The 14,780-nt window shown below is 44.9% G+C and overlaps 1 protein-coding gene across 1 annotated transcript in view; it reads right to left on the bottom strand.

Annotated features, from left to right (window-relative positions):
* Positions 1-14,780, bottom strand: part of RASEF (RAS and EF-hand domain containing) — a 131,573-nt gene that overhangs the window by 19,947 nt on the left and 96,846 nt on the right. Inside the window, exons 12-14 of the mRNA XM_088470292.1 lie at positions 14,602-14,749; positions 2,083-2,164; positions 485-599 (exon numbers count right to left, since the gene is read on the bottom strand). Coding sequence (XP_088326418.1) covers positions 485-599; positions 2,083-2,164; positions 14,602-14,749 — 345 coding nt within the window. The remainder of the gene's footprint in view (positions 1-484; positions 600-2,082; positions 2,165-14,601; positions 14,750-14,780) is intronic.

Genomic DNA, 14,780 nt, shown 5'->3' with positions numbered 1-14,780 from the left:
CCCTAAACCTAGCCCTCTCCCCTTAGTGCCTAACCCTCCCCCTAGTGCCTAACCCTAACCCCAGTACCTACCGTTGGGATGCTGGCTGTCAGGGTGCCGGCGTTGGGATTCTGCCAAATGAGCAGGAGCCCCGGGTGATGAAAAGGGGTTTTTCTTTTCACGAGGCCATGCCCCCATACCCGTGAGGACATGCCCCCTTTTCGGACACACGCCTTCCACAAACACAAGGGGTTTATTGGCCACCCTGGGTGTCACTGACCGCAGTGCCACCACTGGTTATAAAGTTTATATATTGAAGTATTGAAGTAAAAAATGTGTATCTTATGTAAAAAAAAATCTAAAAATCAGACAAGAATCCAAGTAATTAGCCAGAGTGTCACAATCACTGCAGTACTTTTCATTGCCATTAACATTAAAACGCCACATAGAGCAAGGGCCTAAATACAGTTTATATTGTGTAGCTTTAACTAGGATATTACTGTACCTCAATCATATCTATCCATTCCCGCACATTCAGGAAGCTCTTCTCACAAGTGACATCATAGAGAAGCAGAACTCCATCAGCTCTTCTAAAATAAGACTTTGCAATACTCCTAAACCTGGAACATAGAAATAAATTAAATTATAGTCATATTTTCATTACACTTGTTGGCTGGATGAAAATTTGGGCACAGGAAACGTTCTGAGCATTTTAGGGTCCCAATCAATGTGACAGACATTTACATAATAATGCATGAGAAAGATACTTAGGACTAATTGATCACTGTCGTCTAATGAGCTAGAAAATATTGTGATAGGTGACCCACCTCTCTGCACTATTACAGAAGGTCCTGAGTAAGCTGGGTTACTCGTATCTCCTACTGAAGTCCATCACTTAAAGGCCTGGACACAGGCTTGCCTGCCATCTTCAAGCCCGCATGTCAGGTAACCTTGAGGAGTTGTAGACGGAGTATCAAGTGGATTTGGACTTTGCTACTCTCTAACCAAAAAATAAACAATATCTCAAGCACTGCACCCCATATTCTCATATAGACTATTACTCCACCCACCCAAAACTTCATCTGCCCATTCTAGCCATTCTATTGCCTAACATTATTATTATTGCAATCAGTCCACACTGCAGTATGTCAACTGTGTTATTAATCTGTTACCATGATTACCATGTACTTCTACCTCCAATTTGCTGACTGCTTTCAATACTACCCCATCATGGTCTTTTACCCCCTAGTCTACTTTCCCTCCCCTGTCCCCATCTGAGCACTTCTCTGTGTTCTGGTGTGCATGGATGGGATGCATCTTGCTTTAGTATTCTGTAGCTTCTCCATTACATGTCTGGTACGTTTGTGAGTAGGCTCAACTCTGTATTATGTTCATGGTTTTCTGCAAATCTAATCCTCTGTTTTAGGTTTGTGATTTATGTAAAGCACTTTGAGGCCTTTTGAGGACAAGCGCTATTTAAATAAAATTATATTATTATTATCATTTATTATTACTTGTAGCTTGCATGTCAATTAATAGAAGAAGCGGTTTACAGTGGATATAATGGAACTATTATAGATTTGATCTGCTCCTGCTATGTGCAATCTTAAGCCATTGTACACTTGAGGGCTTCCAAAGTGTTGCTATCTTGAGAAACACAGTCTTCAAGAGATCTGATTATGTCCCCATTCTTGTAAAAGTATATTTTCAGCAAGGCAAAGCAATTCTAAAAAGATATACAGATGTACATTTGGTGAAATGTAAAAAAAAAAACCTATGAAAACATGAGGGGAATTCAATTAGCAGTGGTAATTTTACGGCAGGATAATTGATCCCCTAGGGCTATTCAATTAGCCCCAAAGTGAGGCCACTGGCAGTGTAAAATAATCCCAGATAACTAACTGGTTAACATGTTACGGGGACCCTGTTAACGCACAAATCCATGAAACCTATCAATTAAAGGGGCGTTAACGAAGGTATAGAGTAAAAAAAGAGAGCCTAACTGAATAAAGCCAGAGGCTACCTCCCTTTTTTTTCCAGGTTAAGTTATCGGGGTTAATTGAGTTCCCACAATAATATGAAAATTCGGATGTGCACTAATACCTTTCTTGTCCTGCAGTATCCCAAAGCTGTAATAGTGTTGGTTCTCCATCCACTACCAATGTCTTCATCTGAAAATCCACTCCTTTTAAAAAAAATAAAGGGATAAAAATGAATACTTAATATCTAAATGTTAATAAACATATCTTGATCTCTATTATTGACAGGTTTTGATTTATCTTACTGAAATTATATAATGTAGAAATGTAAATGTGCACATACTCTACTGTATATTCTGGAAACAAATGGGCTAGGAATAATCATGGTCATAGAGCAATTGCTCAAGGAGATGAAAATAGGTAATCAGACTCGCAGATCAGCAGTAGTATTGAAGACTGTGCACAGGACAGTAAAGAAAATGTTTGGAAGGATGTACTGTAATTAGGGGGGGAGATGTATAAAATCTGTATCTCTCCCAAAGATTTGATACATCTTCCCCAAAGTATCAACCAATCAGCTTCTGTTATTTTACAGGCGGTAAACAAAAATTATGGTGGTCGCTCATATCACCTTAATGACATAGCACAGGTTCCCCTTTTTCTTGTAACACCTTTTTTCCCCTTTTCGTGTATCACCTTTTTTCCCCTTTTCGTGTGATGCCCCGGAATATGGTCCTTGGCTGGAATTTTTTGGGGTGCCTTGCTTCTCGACCGTGAACCCCTTAATGTTAGGGACGCCAGTATAGAGGAGCCTTGATGATGGCCTGGCGCTTATTCATATATTTGCAAATGTATGTAACTAATACCTCTGAATCTCTATTATCATGTAGGATTTGAGTATTTTTTGTTGATATTGCTGCAGTGTGCTGGAGGGCAAATCCCTTTTTTTTCTGTATTCAGTGTAATTTGTAATTATATGACCCAGAGTGGGTGCTACTATTATGTAGCAATAATTATTTTGGGGTGAGCATTTGGGAGTGTGGCCCCTGGAGTTGTTCTGGCTGGACCTTCTTCAGGGCATCACCACTTAATTCACATAGATATTTTTTATCACTTTTCTAATTGTTTGTTTATTATTTATGTAATTTTAATTCTTTCTCATTTCATTAACACTTATTGATTTATCTTTACACATCTATTCTTTACACTTCACTATCACCTTTTTTCCCCTTTTCGTGTGATGCCCTGGGGATGGTCCTTGGCTGGAATTTTTTTGGGTACCTTGCTTCTCGGACATGAACCCCTTAATGTTAGGGACGCCAGTATAGAGGAGCCTTGGCGATGGCCTAGCACTTATTCATATATTTGCAAATGTATGTAACTAATACCTCTGAATCTCTATAATCATGTAGGATTTAAGTCTTTTTTGTTGATATTGCTGCAGTGTGCTGGAGGGCAAATCCTTTTTTTTTTTATTTTACAGGCGGTGCAAGATTTCATAAATCTCCCCTCAGGGTGATAGACACTGGTGACCTTCTGGGTGAGGACGCTGATATTGGGCTCTTCAGCACTGAAGTTTTTTTTTTTTGGGGGGGGGTTGTTAAGGAACATAACTACATTCACAGGTTTAACAGGTCACAACAGGGAGTATGGAACTTCTACGGGCAACAAGATGAAATAAGAAGAGACAAGTGTGGATATGTATTGCTTAGAAACACAAAAGTTCTCAGATTCGGTCCTTAGGATCCCAAACAGTTCATGTTTTCCAGGTCACCTGTCGATCTTTAAAATGTGACAGTTGGTAATACACGTGTGCCCAGCTAGGAGGTCTAAATAATGTAAGCTGTTACGGGTCCCAAACAGGGTTGCTGAGACATCCTCAGGGCCCAGGTGTCAAAAAAAGAGGCGCCGCATATTGCAAAGTAAAAAGGAGGATATTTGTGTTGGATGAGAGAGCTCTCTGCGTGCCATCTCCTCTTATGTCTGGGCACTATAACTTTGGACCACTGGAGGCATGACCTATGACCCTCATCAAGTGCACTACTGCGCATGTGCAGCTCTCTGTCCTATGTAAGTGAAGGATGTGCCACTGAGTGACTCCTTACAACTACACTACAGACAGAGATCCCGCTATACCATTGTGTCACCACTGTTACGTCTAGATGCATGCTGGTAATACTGCATCCTGTACCTGCTGTACACTGTTTAGTCCTGTGTTATTCTGCAGCTGATTTCTATTGGTTAATAAACCAACTACTGGTTAAGTTACCTGCGTTATGGACTAATCTCTATCGCACACTGCTGACACCATCATAGGATCTGTCTATAATCTGTCCCCCTCAGCCTCTGACCAGGCTCCTCCAACAGGCCCCGGCAATTAGTACCCATCTCCCCCTCTCGGCATCCCTGGTCCTAAGCAGTGGCATAGTCAGGTTTAGAAGTGAGGGAAGTGAATAGTAAACACAGGCATCAACTAAATTAGTAACAGCATAAGACTATTGTGTGTACTCAACAGCGTCACAGGGGTTGGTGTCACCCAGTGCGCCTATCTGGTCTGACACCCCTTTATGTGTCCTTCCTGTGGAAGGGGCTTGACTTCATGCTTGCGAAGTCACATCCACAGTTATATGATGTTTGAGGGTGCGTGACCACACATCATGCCCCCATTCTCACCACGATGGGAGTTGCTCATCGCTCCGGGAATTGCTGGGCAGCCCCCAGCGTCTACGGGTACAGTGTGTATGACGTGTGCCATTTATCACTACTGCTTGGTGACACTATCCTAGGGGTTAACACCAAAATAGCAGAGAAGCACTGCTATTTTGGTGTCACCCCCTAGGATGGTGTCACCCAGGGGTCCCGCATACCCGCTAATAATGCCATTCTTTGTACTCACACAACCAAAGCATTGCTGTGCAGTCAGACGTGACCAAAGACCACAAGATAGTCAATAAGAGAACACAGGGCTCAAAATCTATTAGTTAGGAGCAGGGTGCCAGCTAACAGCAGAATACCACAGGCTCTCAAAAATCAATATAGACACAAGTCACAAGAGAGAGCTGTGCGATCATTATCTAGTACATTCTAAAAAAATATAATAGGTAGAAACTGATTGGTTTTCCACCTGTCATCTTTTGAAGGTCTGATATATCTCCCCCAAGGAGAACTGCCATAACTAAGATCCAGATCAGCTGGAACCCGCTGTGCTCTACAGGTTCCTTTTTACACACTAAGGGTATGGTATAGAGCTGAACATTGGCAGCAAACATCTGGTTTGTTGCATTGTTAGTAAAAGAAAGCAGAATGTTAAATTTAACTCAACATGTGGCTCCTGCAGATCGGAGGCATGCAAGCACAAGCTAGTTACAGTAGAGGCAGTGATTACGTGGTGCATCATAATCTAGAGAAGGATCGGGACTAGTAACATGTTACTACATCCCAGTGAGTGTATGGCTGGGACCACATAGATACCAAATTTCCTAAGGACCTGGGCTGAGAAACACTGGTTTAAAATATATTTTTTAAAAGCCATAGCAGAATTTGCGAAAATGTGGTATTTTATTTTGCTTCATTAGCTTTGTTCAGCTATTTGTAAGACATGAATTATAATCTGAATAGTACAAATTGCTCTAGAAATGTTTTGCTGTCCAATAAGTGCCAAAGCACTTCTTGATAACCAACTAAATAAAACAATTACTAAAAACTTGCCCAAAGTTTCCATATAATCAAATCACCACCAGCCTTTACCTGTATAACTCATTTCATCAATGTACCAATGAAAGAAAAACAATAGGGGCTTGATTCAGAATCTCACTCAAAGCGTCTGAATCTGCGATTTGCACTGCGCATTCATACGAGGCAAACATACGCATCTTTGCAGATGTGCTTGCATTTCAGAGTAGCACAGAAGTCACTTTGAACTCCACTTGTGACTAAATTGGTGTAATTACACTTGAGATTGTTGTGGGCATGTAAACAGAATTCTGGTCTTGTTCAGGGGTAAGCATATGCAATGATGCGTGCTGATAGTGATGATGGCTGCTCTCACAAGCGGATTTATGGGGGCGATGCAGACACTGATTACAGGAGAAATCTGCAGATATTTTCAAGATGCAGCCATTTGTACAGTGCATCCGGAAAGTATTCACAACACTTCACTTTATCCACATTTTGTTTTGTTACAACCTTATTCCAAAATGAAATAAATTCATTTTTGTCCTCAAAATTCTACACACAATACCCCATAATGACAACGTGTAAAAAGTTTTTTGGCGATTTTTGCAAATTTAATTAGAAAAAACTAGGGGTGTGCACCGGCCACTTTTCGTGTTTTGTGTTTTGGTTTTGGATCTGGATCTTTCTTCGTGTTTTGGATCTGGATTGGTTTTGCCAAAACCACCCTTCCGTGTTTTGGGTTCTGGGTTTTGTGTTTTGGATCTGTATTTTTTTTAAAAAAAGCATAAAAACAGCTAAAATCACAGAATTTGTAGGTTTTTCTGCTCCTATGCTATTATTAACCTCAATAACCTTAATTTCCACTCATTTCCAGTCTATTCTGAACACCTCACACCTCACAATAGTGTTTTTATGTCCAAAACGTTGCACCGAGGTAGCTGGATGACTATGCTAAGCGACACGAGTGGGCGGCACAAACACGTGACCCATCTAGGCGTGAAACTGCAGTGGCAGACAGGATGGCAGTTTGAAAAACTAGGCCCCAAACTGTACATAATGCAAAGAAAAAAAAGAGGTGCAAGATGGAATTGTCATTGGGCCCTCCCACCCACCCTTATGTTGTATAAACAGGACATGCACACTTTAACAAACCAATCATTTCAGCGCCAGGGTCTGCCACACAACTGTGGCTGAAATGATTGGTTCGTTTGGGCCCCCACAAAACAAGCTGGCAATTAATGTGTCCCTGCACAAACTGGCTCTATGGAGGCAAGATGTCATCCTCATCCTCCTCATCCACCGATTCCTCACCCTCTTCAGTGTGTACATCCTCATCCTCACAAAGTATTAACTCGTCCCCACTTGAATCCACCACCACAGGTCCCTCTGTACCTTCTGGAGGCTGGTCTCCCTGGAAGAGCTGATAATTCATTTTGATGAACATCATCTTCTCCACATTCTGTGGAAGCAACCTCCTACGCCTTTCGCTGACAAGGTTCCCGGCTGCACTAAACACTCTTTCGGAGTACACACTGGAGGGGGGGCAACTCAGGTAAAATAGAGCCAGTTTGTACAGGGGCCTCCAAATTGCCTCTTTTTCCTGCCAGTACAGGTATGGACTGTCTGCCATGCCTACTTGGATGCTGTCACCGATGTAATCCTCCACCATTCTGTCAATGGTGACAGTATCATATGCAGTGACAGTAGACATGTCAGAAATTGTTGCCAGGTCCTTCAGTCCGGACCAGATGTCCAAACTTGGTCCTGCCTGCCCTGCATCACCGCCAGCGGGTTGCTTAGGATACCTAAGTTTTTTCCTGGCAGCCCCAGTTGCAGGAGAAAATGAAGAAGGAGCCGTTGACGTGTCACGTTCCGCTTCAGCTGACAGTGTGTTCACCAGCAGGTCTTTGCACCTCTGCAGGCTTGTGTCGGCCGGAAAGAGAGACACCACATAGGCTTTAAACCTAGGATCGAGCACGGTGGCCAAAACGAATGAAGGGCTTCATCCACAAGTCCCACATGCCGAGCGGAATCGCTCCGTCTTAGCTCCTCCTTCACTTTCTCCAGCTGCTTCTGCAAAAGCCTGATGAGGGGAATGACCTGACTCAAGCTGGCAGTGTCTGAACTGACTTCACGTGTGGCAAGTTCGAAGGGCTGGAGAACCTTGCACAACACGGAAATCATTCTCCACTGCGCTTGAGTCAGGTGCATACCCCCTCCTTTGCCTATGTCATAGGTGGATGTATAGGCTTGTATGGCCTTTTGCTGCTCCTCCATCCTCTGAAGCATATAGAGGGTTGAGTTCCACCGCGTCACAACCTCTTGCTTCAGGTGATGGCGGGGCAGGTTCAAGAGTGTTTGCTGGCGCTCCAGTCTTCGGCACGCAGTCGCTGAATGGCGAAAGTGGCCAGAAATTTTTCGGGCCACCCAAAGCGTCTCCTGCACGCCCCTGTCGCTTTTCAGAAAATTCTGCACCACCAAGTTTATTGTGTGAGCAAAACATGGGACGTGCTGGAATTTGCCCAGATGTAATGCCCGCACAATATTGGTGGCGTTGTCAGATATCACAAATCCCCAGGAGAGTCTAAGTGGGGTAAGCCACTGGGCGATGATTTCCCTCAGTTTCTCTAAGAGGTTGTCGGCGGTGTGCCTCTTACTGAAACCTGTGATACACAGCGTAGCCTGCCTTGTAACGAGCTGGCATTTCTGAGATGCTGCTACTGGTGACGCTGCTGCTGTTGCTGCGTAAGGTCTACCCTTACCCAGTGGGCTGTCACAGTCATATAGTCCTTAGTCTGCCCTGTTCCACTTGTCCACATGTCCGTGGTTAAGTGGACATTGTGTACAACGGCATTTTTCAGGACACTGAGGACACTTTTTCTGACGTTTCTGTACAGTCTCGGTATCGCCTGCCTAGTGAAGTGGAATCTAGACGGGATTTGGAACCGGGGACACACTACCTCCATCAATTGTCTAAATCCCACTGCACTAATGGCGGATACCGGACGCACGTCTAACACCAACATAGCAGTCAAGGCCTCAGTTATACGTTTTGCTTCAGGATGACTGCTGTCGTACTTCATCCTCCTCGCTAAGGACTGTTGGAGGGTCAATTGTTTAGTAAAAGTAGTGGTGTTCCTACTTCCTCTCTGGGATGATGAACGACTCCCAGCAGCAGCAACAGCAGCAGCGGCAGCAGTAGGCGTAGCAATGCAGGATCCTCCAGAGGAATCCCGGATAGGAGAGTCAGTCATGCCAGTGACATGGCCTGCAGGACTACTTCCGATCCTGACTAAGGAGGAAATTGACGAGGAGGGAGTTGACGGTGTGGTTTGCAGGCGCTTGGATACAACAGGACAACGGGATTTAGGTGTCCCTGGACTGCTTACGGTCTTAGCCAAAGTTTCTGAACTTGACAGTAACTTTTTATGAACGCGCTGCAGGTGCCGTATAAGGGAGGATGTTCCTAGGTGGTTGACGTCCCTACCCCTACTTATTTCACCTTTACATATGGTACATATGGCAAGACAGTTGTTGTCCGGATTTGGAAATATTGCCAGACCAAAGAGGTGGAATGTTTGGTCTTCTGCCCAGGCATGACCGTGATGGGCTTTTTCATCCCACGGACAACAACTGTCTCCCCCGGAGCCTGATTTAAACAAACCACATCACCATCAGAATCCTCCTCGCCAACTTCCTCCTCAGCGCCAGCTACACCAGTATCCTCATCCTGTTGTACTTCAACAGTGACATCTTCAATTTGCATATCAGCAAGTGGACTGTGGGTGCTCCTTTCAGCACTTGCAGGGGGCGTGCAAATGGTGGAAAGAGCCACCTCTTCCCGTCCAGTGCTGGGAAGGTCAGGCATCGCAACCACCACCACACTTGGACTCTCCTTGGGGATTTGTGATATCTTCTTAGAAAGCACAGTTCTTCGCTGTGCTTTTGCCAGCTTAACTCTTTTGATTTTTTTAGTGGGAGGAGGGCTTCCATCGTCATGTGAAGCTGAACCACTAGTCGACCTTAGCCGTTCCTTGCCACTCCGTGTCGTAAATGGCATATTGGCAAGTTTACGTTTCTCTTCAGCTGATTTAAATGTCTTTTTCTTTTTCTTTTTCAAGGTCATTTTCCTGAACTTTGCCATTTGGGATTGTATGTGCCCTCTACTATGACATTGGGCATCGGCCTTGGTAGACGACGTTGATGGCATGTTATCGTCTATGTCATGACTAGTGGCAGCAGCTTCAGCACTAGGAGGAAGTGGTTCTTGATCTTTCTCTATTTTATTTTTATCGGAGAAAGTTTGGTCCTCCATTTATGTTATATCGATTTGATATATACGTGCGGCTAAACACAGAAAATTATTTTTTTTTTGGTTTGGACTGGAGTGTACTTTGTGGGTTACAGCACCCTTTAACGGTCAAGCCAGCCGGCCCTTTACTTATGACACAGGCGCACGCTTGGCACTACTTTGTTGATGCACGTGCGGCTACTGCGCACACAATTCACAAACACAGAAAATAATTTTTTTTTTGGTTTGGACTGGAGTGTACTTTCGGGGGTTACAGCACCCTTAACGGTCAAGCCAGCCGGCCCTTTACTTATGACACAGGCGCACGCTTGGCACTACTTTGTTGATGCACGTGCGGCTACTGCGCACACAATTCACAAACACAGAAAATAATTTTTTTTTGGTTTGGACTGGAGTGTACTTTCGGGGGTTACAGCACCCTTTAACGGTCAAGCCAGCCGGCCCTTTACTTATGACACAGGCGCACGCTTGGCACTACTTTGTTGATGCACGTGCGGCTACTGCGCACACAATTCACAAACACAGAAAATAATTTTTTTTTGGTTTGGACTGGAGTGTACTTTCGGGGGTTACAGCACCCTTTAACGGTCAAGCCAGCCGGCCCTTTACTTATGACACAGGCGCACGCTTGGCACTACTTTGTTGATGCACGTGCGGCTACTGCGCACACAATTCACAAACACAGAAAATAATTTTTTTTTGGTTTGGACTGGAGTGTACTTTCGGGGGTTACAGCACCCTTACCGGTCAAGCCAGCCGGCCCTTTACTTATGACACAGGCGCACGCTTGGCACTACTTTGTTGATGCACGTGCGGCTACTGCGCACACAATTCACAAACACAGAAAATTATTTTTTTTGGTTTGGACTGGAGTGTACTTTCGGGGGTTACAGCACCCTTTAACGGTCAAGCCAGCCGGCCCTTTACTTATGACACAGGCGCACGCTTGGCACTACTTTGTTGATGCACGTGCGGCTACTGCGCACACAATTCACAAACACAGAAAATAATTTTTTTTTGGTTTGGACTGGAGTGTACTTTCGGGGGTTACAGCACCCTTTAACGGTCAAGCCAGCCGGCCCTTTACTTATGACACAGGCGCACGCTTGGCACTACTTTGTTGATGCACGTGCGGCTACTGCGCACACAATTCACAAACACAGAAAATAATTTTTTTTTGGTTTGGACTGGAGTGTACTTTCGGGGGTTACAGCACCCTTTAACGGTCAAGCCAGCCGGCCCTTTACTTATGACACAGGCGCACGCTTGGCACTACTTTGTTGATGCACGTGCGGCTACTGCGCACACAATTCACAAACACAGAAAATAATTTTTTTTTTGGTTTGGACTGGAGTGTACTTTGGGGGTTACAGCACCCTTTAACGGTCAAGCCAGCCGGCCCTTTACTTATGACACAGGCGCACGCTTGGCACTACTTTGTTGATGCACGTGCAGCTACTGCGCACACAATTCACAAACAGAAAATAATTATTTTTTTGGTTTGGACTGGAGTGTACTTTCGGGGGTTACAGCACCCTTAACGGTCAAGCCAGCCGGCCCTTTACTTATGACACAGGTGCACGCTTGGCACTACTTTGTTGATGCACGTGCGGCTACTGCGCACACAATTCACAAACACAGAAAATAATTTTTTTTTGGTTTGGACTGGAGTGTACTTTCGGGGGTTACAGCACCCTTTAACGGTCAAGCCAGCCGGCCCTTTACTTATGACACAGGCGCACGCTTGGCACTACTTTGTTGATGCACGTGCGGCTACTGCGCACACAATTCACAAACACAGAAAATAATTTTTTTTTTCGGTTTGGACTGGAGTGTACTTTGGGGGTTACAGCACCTTTTAACGGTCAAGCCAGCCGGCCCTTTACTTATGACACAGGCGCACGCTTGGCACTACTTTGTTGATGCACGTGCGGCTACTGCGCACACAATTCACAAACACAGAAAATAATTTTTTTTTTGGTTTGGACTGGAGTGTACTTTCGGGGGTTACAGCACCCTTAACGGTCAAGCCAGCCGGCCCTTTAATTATGACACAGGTGCACGCTTGGCACTACTTTGTTGATGCACGTGCGGCTACTGCGCACACAATTCACAAACACAGAAAATAATTTTTTTTTTGGTTTGGACTGGAGTGTACTTTCGGGGGTTACAGCACCCTTAACGGTCAAGCCAGCCGGCCCTTTACTTATGACACAGGCGCACGCTTGGCACTACTTTGTTGATGCACGTGCGGCTACTGCGCACACAATTCACAAACACAGAAAATAATTTTTTTTTTGGTTTGGACTGGAGTGTACTTTCGGGGGTTACAGCACCCTTAACGGTCAAGCCAGCCGGCCCTTTACTTATGACACAGGCGCACGCTTGGCACTACTTTGTTGATGCACGTGCGGCTACTGCGCACACAATTCACAAACACAGAAAATAATTTTTTTTTGGTTTGGACTGGAGTGTACTTTCGGGGGTTACAGCACCCTTTAACGGTCAAGCCAGCCGGCCCTTTACTTATGACACAGGCGCACGCTTGGCACTACTTTGTTGATGCACGTGCGGCTACTGCGCACACAATTCACAAACACAGAAAATATATTATTTTTTTAGCACTTGGGGGGAGCACCCCTGATGGACAGAGCACCCCCTGGACAACACTACAGCACTCCTTTAGGACTGGGACACTGCACAGGACTTTGGAGTGGACACAGCCCCTATGGAGAACTGACTGCACAACACAGTCCAGCCAGCCCCTATGGACTTTGAAGTAGTGGACACAGCCCCTATTAACAACAGCAGCACAGCACAACACAGCCAGCCCCTATGGACTTTGAAGTAGTGGACAACAGCAGCACTACACTACACTACACTACACTACACAGCCCTAACTCCCACCCTCCCTCTTCACTGTCCACAGCCGAGTGAGAAAATGGCGCCGACGCGGGTACCTTATATAGGATCCAAAACCCGCGAGACTCGGAAGGCGGGATGATGACGTTTTGCCTCGATTTCAGATCCGAGTCAGGCGGGAAAAGTCGAGCCTGACTCGGATCGGACTCGGATCGGGGGGGCTCGGGGGGGTTCGGATTTCAGAAATCCGAACCCGCTCACCCCTAGAAAAAACACAACTAAGAAATCACATGTACATAAGTATTCACAGCCTTTGCTCAATACTTTGTTGATGCAACTTTGGCAGCAATTACAGCCTCATGTCTTTTTGAATATGATGCCACAAGCTTGACACACCTATCTTTGGGCAGTTTCACCCATTCCTCTGTGCAGCACCTCTCAAGCTCCATCAGGTTGGATGGGAAGTGTCGGTGCACAGACATTTTCAGATCTCTCCAAAGATGTTCAATTGGATTCAAGTCTGGGCTCTGTCTGGGCCACTCAAGGACATTCACAGAGTTGTCCTGAAGCCACTCTTTTAGGATCGTTGTCCTGCTGAAAGATGAACCGTCACCCCAGTCTGAGGTCAGGAGCACTCTGGAGCAGGTTTTCATCCAGGATGTCTCTGTGCATTTATCCTTCCCTCTATCCTGACTAGTCTCCCAGTTCCTGCCACTGAAACACATCCCCACAGCATGATGCTGCCACCACCATGCTTCACTGTAGGGATGGTATTGGCCTGGTGATGACCAGTGCCTGGTTTGCTCCAAATGTAACGCTTGGCATTCACGCCAAAGAGTTCAATCTTTGTCTCATCAGACCAGAGAGTCATTCAAGTGCATTTTGGCAAACTCCAGGTGGGCTGCCATGTGCTTTTAACTAAGGAGTGGCTTCCGTCTGGCCAATCTAATATACAGGCCTGATTGGTGGATTGCTGCAGAGATGGTTGTCCTTCTGGAAGGTTCTCCTCTCTCCACAGAGGAATGCTGTAGCTCTGACAGAGTAACCATCGGGTTCTTGGTCACCTCCCTGACTAGAGCCCTTCTCCCTCGATCGCTCAGTTTAGACAGCCGACCAACTCTAGGAAGAGTCCTGGTAGTTCCGAACTTCTTTCATTTACGGATGATGGAGGCCACTGTTCTCATAGGGAACTTCAAAGCAGCAGATATTTTTCTGTACCCTTCCCCAGATTTGGGCCTGAGACAATCCTGTCTCTGAGGTCTACAGACAATTCCTTGGACTTCATGCCTGGTTTGTGTTCTGACATGCACTGTCAAGTGTGGGACCTTATATAGACAGGTGTATGCCTTTCAAAATCATGTCCAATCAACTGAATTTACCACAGCTGGACTCCAATTAAGCAGTAGGAATATCTCAAGGATGATCAGTGGAAACAGGATGCACCTGAGCTCAATTTTGAGCTTCAGGGCAAAGGCCGTGAATACTTATGTACATGTGATTTCTTAGTGGGGGTATTTTTATTAAATTTGCAAAAATCTCAAAAAAAAAAAACGTTTTACACGTTGTCATTATGGGGTATTGTGTGTAGAATTTTGAGGACAAAAAATTATTTATTCCATCTTGAAATAAGGCTGTAACAAAACAAAATGTGGAAAAAGTGAAGCGCTGTGAATACTTTCCGGATGCACTGTATGTAGCTCTGATTTGGGAAGGGTACACTTTTCCATATAGCAATCATTTTAACACTCTAACTTGTTTTTTAGTATTCCTATACACCTCTAAAGTTGAACATACCCAATGTAGCACTCGTGTTGCCACGAAATTCATTTTTACAAAGTCTCATGAGAAAACTAGACTTCCCGACAGCTGCATCCCCAGCCAGGACTATCTTGTATGCTTTATCTGTACTAGGAATCTTGCTTACTCGATCGGTAGTGTCTACCTGGAAGAAGAATAAGCCATTTAAATTACTT

This window comes from Taudactylus pleione, unplaced genomic scaffold (genome assembly GCF_031769625.1).
Source record: "Taudactylus pleione unplaced genomic scaffold, aTauple2 ptg000095l, whole genome shotgun sequence".
NCBI lineage: Eukaryota > Metazoa > Chordata > Amphibia > Anura > Myobatrachidae > Taudactylus > Taudactylus pleione.
Note: the sequence above shows the minus strand (reverse complement) of the source record. Positions and strands in the feature narration are given on the sequence as shown.